The 23,620-nt window shown below is 34.6% G+C and overlaps 1 protein-coding gene across 1 annotated transcript in view; it reads left to right on the top strand.

Moving 5' to 3' along the window:
- Nucleotides 1-6,328: 6,328 nt before the first annotated feature.
- LOC127557298 (circumsporozoite protein-like) overlaps nucleotides 6,329-23,620 on the top strand; it is an 88,206-nt gene continuing 70,914 nt past the window's right edge. The window contains exons 1-2 of the mRNA XM_051990669.1: nucleotides 6,329-6,509; nucleotides 6,652-7,081. Coding sequence (XP_051846629.1) covers nucleotides 6,329-6,509; nucleotides 6,652-7,081 — 611 coding nt within the window. The remainder of the gene's footprint in view (nucleotides 6,510-6,651; nucleotides 7,082-23,620) is intronic.

The following is a 23,620-nucleotide window of genomic DNA, read 5'->3' as shown; positions in this document are numbered from 1 at the left end:
GTCTTTGTGACCTTGGGCAACCTTTCTGGGCCACAGGGTTTTCATCTATAAAATTAAGATGGTAGATTCTATGGCCCTTCCAGCTTGAAATCTGAGGCTTTTCATAGTCTGAGTTGATAACTATTGACTCTCTGCACCAGAGCTCTGCTCCCTGCCCTTCTGTGGCTGTTTATTCTGCCTTGAAGTGTTCCATCAAATTATCAGTCAACTTGCTGCCCTCAGTTCTGAACTTCTAGCAGATAGATGATATAGGTTGATGTTTCATGTTGTTGATTCCATAACTTGGCTGACTGTGCTAAAATTTAAACATCTCTCCAGAATGGCCACCTCTATTTCTGAAGTCATTCTTTATATTCCAAATTCAACAATCACACACAGGGGAGGCAAGTCATTGTAGCTGAAGCTAGGGCAAAGAAACAGAGACAGGAAGAGAGGAAGAGAGAAACAGAGACAGACAGAGTCAGACAGAAAAAGACAAGTAGAGTCAGACAGACAGAGAAAGAATCTCACACATACATGCACAGAGACAGAGAGACAGAAACGCAGAGAGAGACAGAGACAGAGATAGACAGAAAAAGAGAGAGAGAGAGAGAGAGAGAAGAGAGAGAGAGAGAAAGAGAGAGAGAGAGAGAGAGAGAGAGAGAGAGATGGAAAGCAGCATGTACTGAGTAGTCAAATGATCTCAAACACTTTGATCACCATCTCCTTTCAGATCATAAGAAAACAATCTAGGAGCTTAAGCTCAAAAGCTTTGGGAATAAAGGCATTCCCAAACCACCAGAAAGGCTTCCAACCTAGCCTTCAAAGAGGGGTAGAAATGATAGTGTATGGAAGGATCCAGAATCTTATCATCATCAGTAAAAACTGCTGACAAACTGCCATCAATAATCAAAAAGACACAGATAGGACTGGGAAGTCCTATCCCAGACCCCTGGTTTTATTTCCAACCTAACTTTTACAGGTATCATCCAAAAAAGCAACTCCAGTGAAGAAAGAAGCAGCCATCCTCTCCAAGTGTCACACAGAAGGTAGCTAAGCCAGCCTACAAGAAGCAGCAAGGCACCATATGGGAAAGAAAAGAAGCAGCATGCGCTAGGCAAGTCAAACTACCACCACTGCCATATTTTCTCAGAGTCTTATGGACAGAGCCAGGGTTTTGAACCCAAGGTTCTTTAGAAGAACAATGCTTCCATCCCAGTGCCTTTAGCTATCACTGGTGTGGGAAAACAAGTCCTATGGAGATGTAACCTGACAGTTGCTCTTGCAATTGCTATAGCCACAGCTACTGAAGACTCAGGAAATAAGTTCCTGCCACCAGAGTCTGTGGCACTGTCAAATATTACAACAGAAATTAATAACATTTTATGAGTAGAAATGGTATTAGACGTATCAACATCTGCTTTGCTATAACACCCTCAGGTCCATGTGACATTTCTATCTGATTTGGTAGCTGAAACCTTCTCTACATGTTGTTTCCTCTATTTGAATATGATCTTTTTGAGAGTGGGGATTGTCTTATTTTTTCTATTTGTATCCCTAGCACTTAGCACAGTTATTTGCATACATTAAGTGCTTAATAAATGCTTTATTTATTTATGCATTCAGTTCCCAAGTTCTCTAGCCTAATATTCCTGAATTCTAAAAGCAAATCTTTTGTCTTTCATAGTCTGGTTTGCTTTCCAGCCCATGGGCAATTGTCCTTTGACATGTCAGTAATAACCACTGGTTTTGAAGTTCAGAAGACACCCAATTGTCTCTCAGTCCCTTGTGATTCTCCTCTGGGATGATTAGGTAGGGTTATCCAAGTTTTCTGGGTTCACTTCTAGATAAGGAAGGGAACTATATGTTGTTCAGTGTCATGAAGGAAAAGCTTTTAGTAATTAGTAAAATCTTATGTATGAGTAGCAAATCTCCAGTTCCAGCCTTAAGCTCTTTCTTTCATTTCTCATTTTCTGTGAACGTTAGCATATGTAAAACGTGTCTATTCTTTAAGATAATTCTTAAGTATTAGCTCCTATATGAAGCTTCCTCCAATTTCTCTAACCTATATCAATCTCTCTTCTCTGATCTTTAATAAAACTTTCTCCCCTACATTTCATAAAATTAAAGAATTTATATCCATGACTAGACTTTACAGATAATTTTGCTTAACCTTCTCACTTTACAAATGAGGACATGAGGTCCACTGCATTTTATTATTTTGTCATTTTCTTTCTCAAATAAAGTCTGTAAACTCCTGGAAGACAAGGATTATATCTTGAGAAGACAAGGATTATGTCTTGACTTCATTAGAGCATTTCAAAGCAGAGGTCATCTAATCCAACTTATTTCTGAGTAGGAATTCCTTCTGTGTTAATTCAAAGAGATAAATAGTCATCAAGGGATGAGAAACCTATTGAGACAACCCAATTCCATTCTAGAACAGCTGTCATTGCTAAGAAGGTTTTCCTAATATTGAGCCAATATTTGACTATCTGAACTTAACTTAATTGTTATTTCTCTTAATTTCAGTCCTATTTTACCACGAATATACTAGGATCTCTATTTGCATGTCCTATTAGTACTCCGACATCCAAAACCAACTTCATCATTTTTCCCATGCTCCAAATTTTTTTTTCCCACTTGCTGCTGAGAGCAGTACTATCCTTCCCATTTCATAAATGTGTGGAGATTCTTGAGCTAATTTAGCTAATTATTAGTACAAACGAAGCTTGACTAAACCTTCTTATTCATAAATTTGCATTTTCTGAGAACCTCACTCAGAAACCAGTTTTCTAGTTCAATTAATATAATTGATTATATATGATAAAACTGATTTATCATATTTGTATTTATGTTCAGAAACCTAAATATCTAAGATGATCTCATATCTGAGTTTTTTTCATAACAAGAAGACATATGAAAAGAGAAGAGGATAAAGAGAGAAAAAAATGTGAAGTTGACACTAATATTTGGACTATAGCATTGGGAATAACATCACAAAAGCAAAAAAAAAATATGATTAATGTAACATTTCTTTTATAGGGAAACCAAAAAATGCCACAGATATACATTATCCTTTATAATTAGAAAATTTCATGGACAAGGACCAGAAGTGCTATTCCTTCAATTGAGCTTAAATATCATTTTTTTTTCATGTAACTTTCCTTAATTCTCAAGCCTGAAGGAATGTTTTCTTCTATAGAACTCAAGAGCACTGGATTCTATCTTTCATATATATTTCATATGTTTCTATTTTGTAATACATAATGTCTTGGTATATGTACATCTTATCTGTTCTATTAATTTATAAGCAACTGGAGGACAGGGATTGTATTGTGTCTTATTAAGTTTTGTATTTTTTCATGCCTGAACTATCATATTTTATATATAACTGAAGATGAACTAGAAAATTCTCTCTCAAAATTAAAGTTTTTATATAGTAATGATAGCTCATTCAAACCAACTGAAACCAGACCATCTCTCCAACATATATCTATATATTTCAGCAGTGTAAAGATTTTAATATTATTAATTGATATACAATGATTGAGATATAGGTTAACTATATATTTTTTTGCTTTTGCATCTTCATTGATTTTCATTGTTTCATATATGTGTCTGTCAGTAAGTGGTTAATTGTGGTAATTTGTATTGTTAGTAGAAGGTCCTATACTACCCAAATATATCAAAGTATTACTTTTACATTTGTAACAAATGCTATTTAATAATAAAAGGGAACATTATTATAATGCTTTACAAAGGACTTTGCAAATATTATCTCATTTGACACTGGAAATAAAACTCAAGAGGAAAGTATTATTATTATCTTCACTTACCTTTGAGGAAAGTGAGGCTTAAAAGGTTAAATGACTCTCACAGTCACATACCTAGTATCTGAAGCAGGATTCAAACTTTCGTTTTCATGACTCCAAGTTCAGTACTCTATCCACTGTATTTACTAGCTATAATCTTTAGTCTTCTGGCTCCGTTGGTGAAACTTTATTGTTGGTTCTACTTTGATTGAAAATTCCTTTTTAGCCTACAAGTTTTTATGACTAAGCATTTAGGAACACTAAAAAGTATGGGGGGGGAAGGTTGGGGAGGTGGAGTTATAATAGGCTGAATGCATATCTACAATTTTCCATAGAAGTGATTTTTAAAATTCAATTAAATTGAACAGTAATTAAACTCTGATTAATTATGATGATCAATCTTGTCCCAGGACAACAGATGGTAGCTCAAGAGAAAATGCCTCTTCTTTCTATTGATAAGTAAGAACAATCATATAAATTGTTAGAATCAATTGATTGCCTTTTTCTCCCTTCCTCTCTCCTTCTTTTCCTCCCTTCCTCTTTCTTTTTCTTTCTTTCTTTCTTCCTTTCTTTTTCTTTCTTTATTCTCTCTCAGCTTTCTATTTTTCTTTCTTAGAAAGTTTCAGTGGAATTGAAAAGTGACTATTATATAAAACAATATATATATTTAATCTAGTTGAAATATTTTCAATCTTTTAATCATTTTAAAAAATGAAAAACATACTTCCTCCAATCATATTTCTTCAGTTATACAGCACAAGTACCAATTAAAATTAAATAAAATTTCTAATTCTATGAAGACTCATGAGATTATATTTTTTCCTTAAAAATCATATTCCTCAACTATTAAGATAATTTATATTTATAAAAATTATTCACAATAAATTATTTTTGATAAAAATATTTCCCAAAATGTCATGTGCTTTAATTTCAAGATGTTTTGATATAAATTCCTCAAGAATCTGACTATTTTAAAGTTTTCTCCAAAGTTTTTCTACAAAGGTATGAAGTTTAATTAAAAATGAAGGGAAAAGTTTTCCCCAGTATTTCAATCTTATTCACAAATTAAGAACTCTTTAGAGAGATGAACAATATACATTTCTTTTTAGATAGATCCTATTTATTTCACTTATTAGCTGTGTTAAGTTGATAAAGGGCCTTCATTTTTCTGAGACTCCATTTGTCATTGCACAATGGAAAGGACTTAAATACTCTCTAAGATCATTTCCATCTCTTTCATTCTGTGAATTTCTTTAATTTATATGTATATGTACCTATATACATGAAAATATATATATAAGTGTGTATGTACGTATATACGTATATGTATATATATATATTTTCACACAATGAAAACTCAAGCTAATTTGTTCTATATTTCTTTACATGAAAACACAAATATGATTAGATCAATTTTTGAGTGGCCACAATATGATACCCTGAAGAGATGACAAATTTGTTATTTCTTTTCTGCACCAGGAAAATTGAATTCAAAGGCAAAAGTATCTACAGTGTCTCCATAAAATCACTAATAATTATTGACTCAGAAAACACCTAGAAAAAAAATAGTGAGATTTGCCTGATATTTGGTCCCTCACAATAAGTAGAGAATTCAGTGAGATTCAGGTTTGTTGTGTGGAGAAATGTGGAATCAGGAAAAATGTCCATGAAATCATCTCCACTTCAGAAAAAAAAAATAGCTTTACTTGAAGTTATCAAAGATATGTTTGCAATCCTAGGCAGAAATAGAGCCAAAACCGATGATAATTACATTCATCGGAAGGAAAGAGGGATTGAAGGTGCCTTCACTTTAGGACAAATAGTAAAGCTCAGTTCTGAACAAGTCTCATAAGCATCTTTACACAGGAGGTAGGAATATTTGTCATTTCTGTCTCACAACTCTGTGGCACATATAATTTACTAATATTTCTTTAGCCTATAAAACAGTACAACTTTCTTTCTCTTCTCTTTCCCTGCCCCCACCCCCACTCCCTACTCCCCACTCCCCCGTCCCCTTTTTTAAGGTAGAGAAAGCTTCCAGGGATTGGGGAAAATAGCATAAGTTTTCTGGGTTTATGCCATCACTTCACTTTGGGTGTGAGCCAAAAAACTTTGCATCTTTCAGAGCTGATTCTCCAGAGGGACTTTTAAGTGGCTAACAAGTATTTCATGCTTCAGAAAGGGGACAGTGAGGCGTCTCCCTACCACCATTTCTGAGATCATTCCCTAGTACGCATCAACGGATCCCTGCCTTTCTACATAGTTGGGGTGGTGGTGAGGGGGGTTGTTCTACGTTGATTAGTTTTAGGAGAGCCGAGTGGAGAGTCTGGAACCGGGACCTCGTAACAGCCTTGATTGCTAACGGGAAAATGAGGAGCTAGCCTTTGCCGGGAGCTGTCACTGCGCGTGGTGCTTGCCAGTATGATGATTCGCGTGATTTCTTCCAGGCCAAGGACCACCTTTGGCAACTCGCTCTCTAACAGTGAGTCTCGCTTACACACTTGCTCCATAGACTGTGAAACGGCGAGGCAGCGATGCCGAACGGCCATGCCACAGTTTTGGGGTCAGAGTCACCCTGGGGAACCTTTTTTTCTGCAGAGACCTGGACTTCATTCATCCAGACCCCAGAGAAGGCGTCCCGGATCCACCTTCATAAACCCTACCATCCTCGTGGCAATTACGGGAACCCGGCGAAGGGCCACCTACCCAGTACCCGTACCACTCTCACTCCTCCTTCTCCTCCTCCTCCCCCACCCTGCAAACCCATAAGCATCGCATTCTCTCCCGGAAACAACCCTGCTGAGCAAAGGCGGAGGAAAACCTTGGGCCTTCCGCTCTGATTGGTCTCCCCCCGCAGAGCTGGGCGAGGCAGTGATTGGCTGCCGGCTGTTGTCAGTCGGGGGAGATCAGTGCCATCGCTGGGTAAGTGGAGCCGGCCGGGGCTTTGGTGCTCCCGCTGCCGCCGCGGCTGCTCCGGCTGGTGCAGCTGTGGCGAGCTCGCGCTGGGCGGCGGGCGCTGCTGCCGCTGCTGCTACTCCTGCTGCTGCTCCTGCTGCGGGCGCTGCTGCTACGCTAGGAGGAGGAAAAGGAGGTGGAGGACGAGGTGGAGGAGGAGGCGGTGGTGGCGGTGGCGGCGGAGCAAGAGGAGAAGGAGGAGGCGGAGAAGTGATGCTGGCGCCAGGGATCCGGGCAGCGGCGGCGGCAATAGCATCACCGCCGGGAGTGCAGCTGCAACAGCCCCGTTGCCATCCAGCCGGGCGGCCGGCCGAAGACAACAAAACCAACTGGTAAGGTCCAGTCCAGAGGGGATCCGTGGGCGGCTCTGGCAACCTTTGGGTGAGATTTGGGAATTATTTGTCTGGATGGCAGCTGGGTGGCCGGAGGTTTAGCGTGGTAAGGCAATTCAAGGTGCAGGGTGAGCGCACCCTGCCCGGTGCCACAGACAAGGGTAAGGCGCTAGGCGAGGATGCTTGGGACTCGGGGCGCGGGTCCTGGGCGGGCAGCGTGACTGCTGCTGCTTCTGCCTATGCTGCTAGCCGCCACTGAATCTGTGACAGACTTTGACAGCAGAGAGATTGCATGGCATGTGTATGTGCGTGTGTGTGTTGCACTTTCCACTAAAAGCAGAGGTCTCCCTTTCTAATGTGCACCAATGTCCTTCAGGAACCGAGGCTTGGATGAAATAGATAGGATGCTCTTTGACGGAGAAAAAGAGGGAAAAGAAAAAAGGAAGAAGCGTGATATGAGCAGCAAAGTCCGCTGTGGCTCATAAAGAGCCGACTAAATTGAACTTTATTGCTATAATTAAAAGAAAGAGCATTTGGATCCAATCGCCTGGGGACAACGAATTCAGAAAGGCACTGTAATGTCAAAGCCTTGCTCGAGAATTCTGGAGGGGAAGAGTGTATGTTGATAAAAGGGAGTTTAAAGGAGGGTGGGGGGAGGAAACTGGAATAAGGGTGGTCGTTCAAAGAACGGTAAAGAAACGACTCCCCACACTTTTTTTCTGGAAATTGCGAGTCCGCTTTACATTTGGGTTTCAGAGAGGAACAGTGAACCTCCCTTTTCACCCCATGCTCTGAGAGTCTATTTCTACAATATATCGCCCACTTTTGGGCAACTCCTTTAGACGTGCTTCCCGAGTAGGGAATAGAGAAGAAAAAGGCATCAGGGGTTGTATTAAAGGACTGTATGTAAAGCTTTTGAGTTGGACCTGTGAAGGTCCCAGCTTTGGAATGAGAGGGGCTCTTTGATAGTTAAGGAGAAAGGAAGTAAGAAAAGGGGGATAGTACGGAAGCTACGATTGGGATTGGGGTGGGAGTGAAAAGAACGAAGGTTAGGAACTGCTTTCCTCGGGAAAGTTTCTAGCTCCCAAGGGTCTGAGGGGAAAAAAAGAACAATCTACTATTAACCAGAGTTAACCATCTGTTTGGGGAACTACATCACCAATACTGTTGGTGTTCTTCGGGCATGAGCATAAGAGTGAGTGCATGAGTATAAGAGTGAGTGCATGAGTGAGTGCGTGTGTTTTGCTTTCTACTGAAAGACCTTAAAATGAACGCGCCTTTTATAAATCCCTCCAGATGAGAATTGCTCCTTGTCTGAGACTAAATTTCTGTCGCTCAGTATAATGAACCTGTGGTCAGTTACTTGGGCAGCACCTCCAAACTTTTAATCCTCTATCATGTTAAGTATATTGATGGTTGACTTTTTCAATTCCGTTCTTGGGTTAACAAACAAATAAAAAGTGTTTGGAATGTCTCACAGCCTACCTAAGAACGGGCTCAGATCTGTCGTGGTAAGTCAAGAAAAGACTGATGTAGTTGAAGTGGGGTAGGAACATCAAAGAACTCCTACCCCTTCTAGAAATGATGAGAAACCTTTATTTCAGAAAGCCTAATCTTTTTCCTGATGGCAATGTTGTTTTTTTTTTTTTTTCATTAAGAACTTGCTTAAAGATTAGATTTCTGACCAATTTCATCAGAAAAAACCTTTTCTGAAAAACAAAAATAAAGGGCTTTGACAAAGGCAAGTGATTTTCATTTCTGCTTACATAAAATGTTCACTAAATTGAAAATATGCATGCTACTTAAATGTGGAAGAAAATGAATTCAAGAGACTGTTGGTCATCAGAGAATACTAGTATTTCCTCCTATTTTTTTCATTATAATTTACTTTCTCATTATTTCTTTATGTGAGTTTTTCTCAAATGGATGATGAAATGATTGTGGTATTCCCTACAGTGTTATTAGATTTGTGCTTTAAGGCAGTACTCAATTTTTTTTTTTTATCATTTGGTTTGTATGCTTTACATTTAAATGTCTTTTTTACCACTTTTTTATTTCTACACTTTAAAAAAATCATGATTGTTATACATTTAGAAAATTGTTGCTAATTTTTTTCCCCTAAGTAGCTCTCACATCTGGCACAGTATCTAAAATTTTCTGAAGTGGCTGAAGGGAATGTAGGATTGGTGGCTATTACATCCTTATATGAAACTTGCTTTCTTTGTCATTATTCTTAATATTGCTGAATTATAGTTAAATTAACTGTTCCCTGTAATCTTTGTACAAATAATTATTGTTGAAAACACCAAAAAGTAGATTTCCTTCTAAATTTTATTTATGGTGTGTCAGGAGTGGTTGAACAAAAAATGGTTCAAAAACATGAAAAATTAGCTGAGCAATCAATGAGTAATTGCAGCCATGAATGCAACTATTCTTAGTAAGTATTTAAAATGTATATGTGGAACAAGATGGGATAGCATATTGCTTCCCAGTATCTCACTTTAATATTTTGTGGTTAATCCAATATGAGATAGCACATATCTTAGAAAGTGTAACTAACACAGTTTTCATGGATTAACTATGCAACAATGTACTTTTCCTTATTTTAACATATTCTTAGGTTTTTGCACTCTTTCATAGGAATAATACTGTAATTATGAAAGTAATTGTTTTTAAAAACACTTTTCTCAACCTTTAAAGAAAACAAATTTATCTTGAAAATTGGTGTAGAAAACTGTTTAATGTAAAAGTAGTGCACTTTGCACAAACAACCATGAATACATATAATACATAAATATGCTCCTGAGATCATTTCTATATGCCCCCCCAAAGGAAGATAGCATTAATCTGTTAGTCTTCATGTAGGACAAATTTTATGCAGTTCTATAAATTCATTTCATACTTGACGAGTATTCCATATACCCCATAAACTTTGATTCTAACTTATTTTCTAAATAGTTTTGTAGTATGGTCAAATGTCAATTTGTCAAAGCTATATAAGCCATTAAATTGGGGCAGGGCTATACCAGATTTTACTTTTGATAGCCAAATATAAAATATTCTAGGATAAACAGACTGAATAACTTTTTCTTAAATTATTTATATAAAAATTTAATCTTTGGGTTATGAATGTAAGTAGTAATACACATTTGAACAAATATAATCTTTAAAACATTGTTAAAATTCTTTTCAAATACTCTATTTTCAAAATATATATGCAGCAAGGGTTAATTTTTTTATATATAATTCTTTCATCATTTCCTAGATAAATTGCAAACTACAATTTGAGTTCCAAATATTTGAGACAGAATTCTAACATTTCTTACTATAAACACAAAACAGTTTTAAACATACAAGCAGTATTAAAGGGATTAAAAAGCAAATAAAAAAGATTAAAAGCTGGAGGAGAACCCCAAGAGGAAATAATATAGTCTACCCACCTGCCCCTGGGAAGATTACACCCAAACATCTCAGACAGAAAAGTATTCATCTGGATTTTAAGTATCTTTCTTGGAAGAATCCAGTCTCCTACAATAAACCTGCCATTATGCTAATTATTCTGATTGGTCTCTTCTCCTCCCAGGTATCCTACTCCCTACCTTCATCCCCACATGCCATTATAAAAACAGTAACAAAACAAATTAGCAAATGAAAATGAAAAGTAGTAAGTTGATTGTTTTAAAAGTCAAGATCATAAAATTCTTTGTAATCATAATTGGATAATTTCCATCTTCCACCATCTGCATCTGATTTAAGAACTATACTTTTTTTTTTGTTTTTTTCCCCTTAGTTTAATCTTAATAGGACTTATGATTTTTATCAGTGTAGCAAGTACCTGTTTAGTAATTCCCTCTTCCAACACATATGGCACCATCTGTGAAACTTTTAATCATAAATGCCAAGGGCATTGAGAAGGTAAGTGCCCAAGGTCACACAATCAGTATATTCAAAAGATGGAATTTTAATTTCAGTCTTCCTGCCTCTGGGGCTCACCATATCTACCAGGCAAACAAATATCTCTTGTAAAATTTTTGCTTTTGTTTTAAAGGCATTTCTTTTTATCCAAATGCATCACTATACAACTACAATTTCCTTGGTGTTTTATATATTAGGTCAACAGAAAGATAACTAAAAGACTAAGAAAGCAGTGATATTTTTCTTTTCTTTATACTTTTTAGTAAAAATTAACCATCTTTCATTCAAAGATAATGCTATCTTTATATTTATATATTGTTTTCTGCACTATAATCAAGAATTTTAGCAGAGGACTCCCCAAAAGTTCTAATATCTAATATAAATTGGATGAACTCTATGATGGACAGCAAAGAGACTTCTCCTCTCCCCCCATGTTTAAACTATTAGAGTAGATTAAGAAGCTTAACTCCTGGGAAAGTATCCTTAACATTTCTAGACTTTTAATGGAAAGTTGAGTTTTAAGTTCGGAACTGCTTGTTATTCACTTTCCCTCCAAATTTCTCTCTCTCTCTCTCTCTCTCTCTCTCTCTCTCTCTCTCTCTCTCTCTCTCTCTCTCTCTCTCTCTCTCTTTCTCTCTCTCTCTCTCTAATATATAAATATTATACATATGTATGTATATATATGCATATATATACCCATATACATACATATATTATATGTGTGTATATTGTTCCTCCTCTTAAAACAGACCAATTACTTAAAGATAAACTTGATAAATTTTTACCAAGTTTCTGTTTTCTGGTGCATTAAATATTCTCATTTAGGATCCCAGTTTAGCTTTTTAGCTTTCTATTTCATTTTGAATACCCTGTTTCAAAAAACAAAGAAAAAAAAAACACTTTCTTATCCACAGTTCAGACAGTCTGAGGATGACTATTTAATTTAGTTTTAAAGATTGGAATTTTGAATTACATTTTTATATCAAAAAGAACTTTTTAAATTGCATCCTTGAGGAACTGTATGAGATAACAAATTAATACTGACCTATTCATAACTTCTTTCTTTTATCAGTATGTTAGAATAGGGCAAGTAATGCTTCCTAAATGCCTTTCCTTTTTCAAAGTGAGGAGTGTGTGTGTGTGTGTGTGTGTGTGTGTGTGTGTGTGTGTTCGTTTAACCTAGTTTCAGAAAACTAGAAAAAAAAGTTCTGGAAAACTATAACTTTTTTTTTTTCTGAAGAAAAGAACTTTATAGTTTCTATGTATTGAGCAGACCAGGGAACCAATAGGGAAACAAAATATTTTAGGTTAGAGTTACCATATCTAGCTAAATTGGTCATATCTCATTATTTTAAGGGAAAAAATAACATTGAAAAAGATTAGATATATTTTTTTGTATATTTTTAGCAAATTATTTATAATTTCAATTTGTAGACATCTGAGGCCAATCAGAGTTACCCCATAAGGTTTTTTTATTTTGTTTTGTCTACCAGTATGTTTACATTAGAGATGAGGGTTAAAATTATACTAATGATTCTCATTTTGGCTACTTAATTACTTCGATAAAGATAATATCCCACACCTAAAATGATTTTGATCATCATGCTTTGATGTCAGGAGGGGGGAAAATTATTTTGATAAAGAAGCCATTCCCTAATAGTAGAGGTAACCAAATACCCTTACGATTTTGTGTGTATGTGTATGTGTGACAGCTTTATCTTTTGTATCTACAAATTTCCATTAAATTGTTTATTAGCTTACTTAATGCTATTAAAATACATGAGATATATGTAAAATTTAAGTAAAAAAATAAATTTCAGTTGCTAATATTTCCAACAATATTTTTTCTTTTCCATTAAATCATAAAAGACGTATATGTACTTCCCTCCTATCGTATCCCCATTTCATTTTTCACTTTTTTCTTCTGAACTTAACCATATAAAAATTAATATTTCTATATGGAAAATAGAACAAATGAATATTTGTAAAACTGCTAGTCTCTATTAGGTACTACATGCTTTTTTTGAAGTTTATAATAAATTTACAATTTCATTTTAATTTTTTTACCCTGCACTCAAACACAAAAAAAGAACTTTTATATAAAACAATCAAAGAAGGATATGTAACTGTGAATATTATATATTGCACATTTTTTTAAAAAAGTATATAATTTTTATGTCACTTTCAAAGATATTCTGAATTTTCTTCTACTCTCTACTGTGCAGTTTTAAAAAAAATGCCTCAATGCCTCTTCTTTTGTTCTTTATAACTCCCTCTATCCACCTGTTCTTTCCCCATTTAAATAAAAGCTAAAAACCACAACCCTTTAAATAGATAAGCCCAATCAATTAAAACAAATTCACATATTTGCCCAGGGCCAATATTTTAAATGATATTTTATTGTGAACCCCTCATTTTTAAAGAGCTAGTTTTTTTTTGTTGTTGTTGTTTTTTTACTTATGTAATAAGGTAACAGAATTTAGGAAGAAGAGTACTGCTTGGCACTGCCCAATACAATTCAGCCTTCATAGGTTTTGGCTTACAGAGGCACTTCTTGTCTCCCAAAATATACAACAGCATATCTGAGAAGTTGGTTCCTAATTGATCATCTTTTACTCTATTTTGAGGTATTCCATTCAGCATATTTTATATGGTCACCAAAGACCAGCTGTTTTTCAAGGAAAGAGTCGCAAGGTCCAATGACATCTGGAGATGGTATCATCATTGAATCATAGCAGGAAGACATTAATTTCTTCTATACTGATTTGGAATTCAGTCAATCAAAAGGAAAAACTAAATTGGTCACTTGTAAATTTCTGTGAATTTTAGATGTTATCAGAAAAAATATGGTTTTAATGCCGATTAATTATGCATTGGTAAATAAAATATGAAGCATAGTGGTCATATTTATCATTGCTTATTATATTATATTTTCCATATTTTTATTTTTATTTCTATCTTTATGGCCTGAGCAAATGAATTAACAAATTCACATTATAGTCTCTATCAATGGAATGGGAATGATATTAGATAATCATTTAATTTGTGAGAGCAATGGAATTAAATATGAATAATTCATTTTAATAACTTAGAATGAAAATTCCCTTTTAAAGATGGGAATAATATTATTTTTGTTAGAAATAATAAAAGAGTAGACTACATCTTTTTATAATTAACATTTTTCCTATTTCACTTTACTCATAAAAAGAGGTTATTATTTTGTTTTTCAGGATACCTTAATGTTGAGGTTTGCTTATTAAAAAACATTTAAATATAAATTTTAATATAAAAACAAATATTTTAGTTTTCCAAAAGGACAGTATTGATATTCTTTGTATATATCTCATTGTGTCTCTCTCCCATTCTCACTTTTTCACCGTAGTGTAGATATCTCAGATTTCTTTTCTTTGCCTTTGGTATATTGCTTGATTTAGATACTTTGAGAAAAAATTCCATAATACCCTCACAAATTATGTCACTTTCAATATTAACCTCCTCTATGTATAACTGGACCATATGCTTTTCTCATTTTTGTTTCCTTTAGTGCCATTTCTCCTCAAATTTAAGCATTTCTGAGACTATAATGTTATAGTCCAACTGTATTGGCTTTACTTTGATGGTAACAAACTTTATTTGTTTACCATCAAGGTAAAGCCAACACAGTTGGACTATAACATTATAGTCTCAGAAATGCTTAACTTTGGAAAGGGAGGGAAATAAACAGGTTAACTCCTTCTCAAAGTTCTCAGTTGATTTTACTTAATTAGATTCATACGAGTTATATTTAACCTGTTTTTACTCTCCTCTTCTGTGAGGCAATATTTCTCATAATCCATAATCTTCCATTCTTCTCCATAGGAGAAGTTTGTATATGAAATAATTGCTACATTTACTTGTATATTTGCTCAGTTATCAAGCCATATGTTTTGTGACTAAGGCAATGCTAAAGTTGTTTTGATATTTAATACAATATGTTTCCCTTCTATCTAAATAAATGGTAACATTTAATGTTTGTTAGCTTGCATGTGTAATTTTTTTTGCTCCTTTGAATATGAGACTAATATTGGACATACCTCCTTCCATAGATACTAGCTATATGATTATGGATAAATCATCTAACTTCCCATAACCTTACATTCCACATTTCTTAAATAATAGTAGTATTTCTTGTAGTTAACTGCCTCACTAAGTTGTTTTAAAGCTTAAATAAGATAAAACATATAAAGCATATTGCAAACCTGAAACTGATACATAAATGCCAGTTACTATCATTATAATAGAAATACCATTCTTTTCTCATTGTGTCAGTTTGCACAATTATGTACCCAGTAATCTATTTCTTAACATGACAAATATACTTCATTGTGTCAGAAAAACTCTAAATTTTTTTCCTGTGAAGTATTTGGATTTTGAATCAGTCTGAGCTACATAAAATAGAAAAGAAAAATGAGAAAAACTTTTCCCCACACTAATTGGCAAAATTTCAAAACAAATATACCCTGAAAGAGAAAAAAAAAAAAAAACTTTTACAACAAAATTGCCACAGTCTCTGTCTCTTTCACTTTCTTTCTTTCCCTTTCGTGGACTCTGCCTTGACTATTCATTATTTTACAAACTTTGATTTGCTCTGTTTCTCACTTGGACCAACTTGTCCTTCTTTTAAAAGGTCTTCTTTTAGTAGTTCACCATATTGGTGCATTTTAACATGGGCACCCAAATGACTTTAATTCACTGTACAGCAAAAATCTCGGGCAAGCCACCAGCCTTAGCTTTCCAGCACTAGGAATTACAAATGTGTTCCATCTTATCAATGTCCTTTTCTCTCTTCATAACTTCTAAACTATGTATCACTATTACAGTTCAGCAGAAAGTCAAACACTTGAAATTAATTATAAAACACAATTATACGTGATAATAAGTATTCCATAGAAGAGACAACCAAATCACTGTGAGGTGCCTGAGGAGAAAAATTATTACCAACAAGGAGTTGTCACATATTAAAAAGAGTCAAAAAGAAAGAAAGTGAGATGGGGCCTTGGTGGATTTGGCTTCTTGTAAACAGTGTTAATCTATGTCTGATGGATATATTTAAATTCAATAGAATATCAAAGAACAAAATCCTTCTCTATTTAATTCTACATCTCTTGGACACATTCCATTTTGTCATTGTTTTTCTAAAAATGATTCTCAGAATGGAATACAATATCCCAGATATAACTTCCTCACAGTAGCATATAATAGTCTCCTCCTTAACACTACAGTTCCATCAATGAGCTCTAAGGTCACATTATTTTTTTTTTTTTTGACTGTCATAGCATATAGATGGCTCATTTTAAACCTGCAGTTTGTAGAAATCCTCATTGCCTCCCCTCCCCCCCCCCCCACAACCATTTACTACCTATTCTTTCACTGCCCAGTAATTGTACAGCTAATTTCTGGTAATTCAAAGATAGAATTGCAATGTTTATCCTTTTATATTCTATTTTTTGATCCATTGCTCTTGACTACCAGGATCCTTATTTTGCCATCCAAGATATTATTTTTCCCATGTCAAGTCATTTACAGATTAGAGAAGCAGATCAGGTATGCCTTCATCAAAGTCCATGCAGCTCCTTAAGGTCTACCACCAGAGATCATCCTCCCAATATATGCTTTGAGGCCAGCATCAATGCATTCGTCACTAATTTAGGGTTCAATTTTTCAAGGATTGTTGAAATATAATCATAGAAACTTTCCTTTTACCTATATCTATTGTATATCCAAGAACATTTAAGATATATTAGATATCTTGATTTCTGTGTATAATGTCTGTGACATTTTTAAATGCTTTTATGTTTTCCTTCATTTTTATTTTTTACATTTAATAACATTTTATTTTTCTAGTTACATGTAAAAATAGTTTTCAACATTCATTTTTATAAGACTTTGAATTCCAGATTTTTTTCTTTCTCCCCCCTTTTCCTCCCCCCTCCCCAAGACAATAAGTAATCTATCATAGCTTATACATATATATTTTAAATATATTTTCAAATTAGATATATTGTAAAAGAAAAAAATGAGAACAAAAGGGAAAAACCATGAGAAAGGAAGAAAAAAAAAAGTGACTAGCATGCTTGTTCTCCATTCAGTCTTCATAGTTCTTTATCTGGATGTAGATGGGATTTTCCATCATGTCTATTGAAATTGTTTTGGAACTCTATTGCTGAGAAGATTAATTCTATCACATTTGATCATTCGTGTTTTTTTTTTTTTTTTTTTTTTTTTGTTTCACCATTATGATAATTCTGTTAAAGAAGAAAATGAAATGTCTGGATTGACTTTTTTTTTTTACCCTAATAGTGATTGACGCTTCTCTTTCTAAATTCTTACAAACTATTCCTTTAACAATACATTCTAAAATTCAGGGTTTGTTGACATATACATACATACAAATTACATATATAGATATATATTGCCAGGGCAATTGGGGTTACATGATTTGCCCAAAGTCACACAGCCAGGAAATGTTAAGTATCTGAGGTCAGATTTGAACTCAGGTCCTTCTGACTTTAGGGCTGGTACTCTATCCACTACACCAACTAGCTACACCTGTTGGCACATATTTTGAAACATGCATACTTCCTTTTTTGTCAAAATTAAGATATTTTCTTTTTTTTTTTTGTTCTGTGACTCTTCTCCTAACTTCATACTTGTTGAGAAATTAGCAAATGTAACACATTAATCTTGTTTGCAAAGTGCACCCTGAAATGTTGAACATTCAAACCTAGTGACTTAAAAACATCGAGGGAAGAAAGGTGTTTCCTTAACATCTATTCAGATATTTTGAATTCAAAGTTTGTTTTAGTTCTTTGTTCTTTGTATATGCACATTATTAATATCATTCTCTTCGTTAAAGGGAAAAAAAGAATAGGGATAGAGAAGTTGTCATTTCTTTTACTCACCTCTTGTTATTATATCTATCTATCATGACCCACAGTCCTATCTTGACTTTTATAAATTGTCAATAAATTAAGCAATAAAAATTTATTAAGCACTTCCTGCATGCTATGCACTTGTGCAAAGTTCTGGAATACAATGAAAATCAGAGCCTACATTCTAATGCAGGAGATATATGTATATATTTTAATAGATATAGATATATAAGATACATGAAGAGCAGCTTGAGAAAGGAGAGGGTTTACAAAAGACCTCCTGCAGAAGATGGGGTTTGAACTAAGTCTAAAATTAAAAAAAAAAAAAAAGGATTGAAAAAGTCTAGAGAAAGAGGGAAAGTGTGGCTGGTAGACTCACTGTAAAAAGGCATGGGGTTATATAGAGAGAGAGCAGAAAGGAGGCCAGTGTGGTTAAATCAACCTATGTAGAGAGAAATGAAATATAGGAATGTAGAAGTAGAAAGGATCCAAGCCACAAAGAACTACTGACCCTATTGCTTTAGGAAAATTAATGTGATACCTGATTTTTTAAAGTAGTAGATTTTGCTGTTTTACCAGTAGCCAACACACACACATACACACACACACACACACACACACACACACACACACAGAGAGAGAGAGAGAGAGAGAGAGAGAGAGAGAGAGAGAGAGAGAGAGAGAGAGAGAGGACAGAGACAGACAGAGACAGAGAGACAGAGAGAGGACACACACACACACAGAGGTGGGGAAAGAGACAGAGACACACAGAGAGAAAGACAGGCAGACAGACAGACAGACAAAGACAGACAAAAAGACAGAGAGAGGGGGAGAGAGAGAGAGAGAGAGAGAGAGAGAGAGAGAGAGAGAGAGGACAGAGACAGACAGAGACAGAGAGACAGAGAGAGGGACACACACACACAGAGGTGGGGAAAGAGACAGAGACACAGAGAGAGAAAGACAGACAGGCAGACAGACAGACAGACAAAGACAGACAAAAAGACAGAGAGAGGGGGAGAGAGAGAGAGAGAGAGAGAGAGAGAGAGAGAGAGAGAGAGAAAGAGAGAGAGAGAGAGAGAGAGAGAGAGAGAGAGAGAGAAGAGAGAGAGAGAGAAAGCATGCATGTCCACATGCAGAAATGTTGTTGTATGAAGGGTCCCAAGACTTGAGTAGATCTCCAAGCTGATTGCTTTCACAATGTCTTCCTCTTTATCATTTCCAAGAGCTATTCCAAGGAGAATAAAATAAAACTAGTGAGTTCATTCCTACTCCACTTCTTTGAGAAACTTTGCTGTAAGCATTCTTGTCACATTATCCTCTTTTACTACTCGCTTGACCTATGAAGAAACTCAGAGTTAGGCTTCTCCTTTGGGTTCTATCCCTAAAGCAAGGCTTCAGGTACCTGAAAATCAGTTCCTCTTCACCAAAACTCTGGATACACATACATTTTTTAATTTGATTCAACACTTAAAATCTTTAAGACATTGTTTTTAAGTTACAGTGAACTCTTAATTGTCTATGGAATTAGAAGACAGGTATGGCATAATTATGTAAAAATGAGAAGAAATCTTTCATTTCATTTTAGCGAGCATGCCATTATCCTGTGCCATTAATTCTTACTAACAAGTAACAAAGTGACTGAATCTCATAATCTCTTCTTTATATCAAGTAACTTCTACTTTGGATACAGTTTCTTCAGAATAACCAACAGAAAAGGAAAAGGGTGTTAAAGGATAATCAGTAATCTACTTTATCAATCCCTGCTTTTATCAATCTCTGCTTAATTAAAAGTTGACTAATTGTCATATCCACTTGCTATGCCATTTATAACCTATTTTTAAATTTTATGTGCATAGTTGTATAATCAATCAGTCAATAAACATTTATTAGATGTCTACTATGTGACAGGCTCTGTACAATGCTATAAAGATACAAAATAATGCAAAAAAACAGTTCTGTTTTCAAGAAGGTTCATCTACTCCAGATGACAAGGTATACACAGCTATGTACAAACAAGTTATATACAAGATAAATTGAAGATAGTCAATATATGTGAGGCAATAGAATTAAAGGGGATTTAAAAAGATTTCCTGTAGAAGGTGAGATTTTGGTTGGGACTTGAAGGAAGTCAGAGAATCTAGAAGGCAGAGATGAGAAGGAGAGAATTCAGAGACCTGGCCCATGAAATATTTAGGTATCTGCCCCAGTCAATAAGACTTCCTTTGAATTTGTAATACTATAATTAATGGGAATAATTCAACTTCTTATCAAAGAAAGTTGTTTGGCATTATGCTTTTGTTATTTGAGGCTTTTATGTCTCGATGACAGGATCATCCTGATGGATTCATAATTTGAAAGCAAAGATAACTTTAGAAAATATGTAGTTCAGTATTTCCTTTTTTTAGATGATTATTATTCAACATACTGGGGGTTAAGCCTATTCTGTTTTATCAGATTGGATATTAGCATTTATAGTATGTGATCAGTCTTCTCTCCCTAGAAAGGCAAAAATTTATCAGGTCTGTTTCTTTTTGTACATATGAAATTATGAAAAATGCCACCAAAACTCTAATCCAGTGATTGTAGAATTCGGGAATAATTAACTTTTGTTTGCTGAGGGTTTCATTTTTAAAAATCTTATCCTCTAGTAGCAAAATAATGTTAGCCCAGCTGTATTCCTGTCAGATTCAAAGTCAGATTTACCAATTGTAAAACTGAATTATGTAACAGTATAACACCTATGGAGCTGTTTTTAAATGTCATAGAACCATGTGACTGATTTTATTACATTATATTAATGTTGTATTTAAAACAATTTAATTATTCCCTATACTAATGACATAATCTCAACCTCACAAATAAAGAAAATCTGGCATAATGTAACAGAGAATATTAAAAGTCACTGTCATTCTAATTGAAGATACATTTTTCTGTGGTAATGAAATAGTATAATAATCTGATCACCCTCCAGAGCAAAATATTTGATTTAGCACTATATCATCACTATGCAATTAGTCTTCCATTTCTTTTCTATGTGTTAAGTAACTTTTTATATAATGATTACTAGTATGAAGCTAAATTACTATATTATAATCAGCAAAATATATTTAACAGTAAGGTTGAATTTCTGAAGGTAAGCTGAGGAAAATAACTTCTGTAAAGAAACAGAATTGAGAGTTTGATTTCCCCAAATATTACATATTAAATTCTTCATGCTATTTTTGTTCCTGTAAACAGTGTTTTTGTTTGTGTTTTCAAAGCATCCACACTGTATTCTGCACATCATATAAGTGTGCTGGCAGGGAATTTTGCTGCATTCAAATACCTATGAAAATAATTTATGCTGTCTGCTGATAATGTCTCATCAAATAATTCTGAGAAGACAATGTCTATGTTCTCTCGTGCTATTGAAGCAAATGATATCCATAAGGTCTCTTTAACTTACAATATCAAATAGGTTTCCACTGTAAAAACAAAACAAATGAACACACAAAAATTTTGTGAATATTTTAGAGCACAAAAGTCTGGCTAGCTTAATGAGAATTGGTAAGTGTTTTAACTTTTCACCTTCTCAGGGCAAAGGGGTTAAACAGTCATTGATTAGATTTCTTATTCAAATTTAGATTTATTTTTTCATGAATCCAAAACCTTCCTAGAAACAAACATCTATTGAGTGCCTAGTATATATATATGTTGTGTTATGTTAGGGATTTAAAGATCAAAAAGAATGTAAAGTACTTGGCCTAAAGGAGCTCACAGTCCATTAGGAAGGGAAAGCAATTATTTATCTACTTACCTATATATCTAGATAGAATTGATGAGTGCGTACAAAGAGAGAAACACAAACAGAGACAGAGGCAGACAAAAAGACAGCGATAGACAACACAGATAGACAGACTGTAAGACAGAGATATATACGCAGAGAGAAACAGAAACAGAGATGGACGCAGAGAGACCAGCAGAAAAAGAGACCAAAGAAAGGGACCAGCAACTAGAACAGAGTCTTGTAGAATTCTCAGATGGGAGAGACAATATGGAATAAGCCAACAAAGGAAACTAAGATAGGCATGTAGGAGAAAAATGTAGAATTCAGAGTTAAAAAAGCCCAGAAAGGAGGAAAGGGTGATCAGCATGTGAAATGCAGCAGACAGCAAAAAAAAAAAAAAAAAATGTAGGAGGAAAAAGACCATCAAACTGAGCGATTAAAAAATTGTTGCTAACTTTGTAGAGAATAGTTTCCGTTGAGTGAAAGATTGGTTTGAGGATTCAGTGAGAGAGGAAATAGAGTCACTGTATATGCATTGTTTTTTTTTTTTTTTTCCCTAAGATTTTGGCTAAGAATTTTAAGGGGATAAAGAAAAATAGATTGAGAGGGGATGACTGTCTCTAGTAGATATTAGATAGAGTTGACTTGGGCATGTCTGAAGGCAATAGGAAGGAACCAATAAAAAGAGAAAAAAAATTAAGATCAAGAAAAAGGGGATCACTGAGGGGGCAATCTGATGGAGAAGATAGGAGGAAATTAGATCAGGCATACATATAAAAGGATTATGTTAGCAAGAAGGGCCACTTCATTATCAAAGACTATAAAAGGAAAAAGTGAGTGTTGTCAAAGGATTTTGAAATGAAAGGGGAAGGAGTAAACTCAAACGCTTCATTTTCTCAGTGAAGTAATAAGCATGGTCCTCAGCTAACTTGACAGGGAGAGGAGAAATACCATGGAATAGTTTTTGTTTATTTGACTAATTGTTTAATTGACTAAAGTGGAATAAAAGGATTGCCTTGCTGTATTGAGGGCCTAGTTGAAGTCAGGCCATACAAACTTATAGTGGATTCAGTCAGTATAGTTTCATAACTTTCTTTCTTTATTCAATAGGACATGAGTAAGAACAAGGAAAAGGGTGATAAAATAAAGACGATTAGGGTTTTGCAAAGCTTGAACTGTTGTAGGCCTAGGCCACAAGGGATTTAGAAATAGATGAGAGTGTCAATTCAAATTAGTTGTTATTAATTATAGGGTTGAGATGAGAAGAAAGGAAAGTGAAATCAGAACAAGGTGAATGGCCTGGAAAAGTGAGAATAGATATATTATATACTCTGAGAGATTGCGTTTAAGGATCAAAGAAGTCAATATGAGTATTGTTGTAGATATTGCTATTGAGGCATCTAGATGTTACAATGTATAGAACACTGGACCTGGAGTCAGAATGACTCGAGTTCAAATCCAAATCTCAGATATTTACTAGCTATATAACCTCTGGTCATGTCATTTAACTTTTGTCTGCCTCAGTTTCTCTATCTGTAAAATGGGGTTAATAATAGTACCTGTCTCTCAGGGTTGTTGGAAAGATGAACTGATAAAATATTTGTAATGTGTTTTACACACTCTAAAATTCTATGTAAAATATAATTATTATCATCAATAATAATAATAATAATGGTTATAAATGGCTTGATCAGGATAATATAGCTAGTATGTGTCATAAGTAATATTTGAATACTAATTTTTCTGGCTCCAAGATTAGAGTTTGTTTAACTCATTCATAGGTAAGATCATTTCAGTAACATTCACAAATATTTATGAAGTACCAAATTATTGAATGTGCTGCTATTCCTGGGAATACAAAGATATTCAAGCAGTGTGTCTTTCCTTCTCCAGTTAATTTGTATCCTGGGGATCCAAAGATTCCTACATCTTTGCCCTCAAGAAGCT

Source organism: Antechinus flavipes, chromosome 3 (assembly GCF_016432865.1).
Source record: "Antechinus flavipes isolate AdamAnt ecotype Samford, QLD, Australia chromosome 3, AdamAnt_v2, whole genome shotgun sequence".
Lineage (NCBI taxonomy): Eukaryota > Metazoa > Chordata > Mammalia > Dasyuromorphia > Dasyuridae > Antechinus > Antechinus flavipes.
Note: the sequence above shows the minus strand (reverse complement) of the source record. Positions and strands in the feature narration are given on the sequence as shown.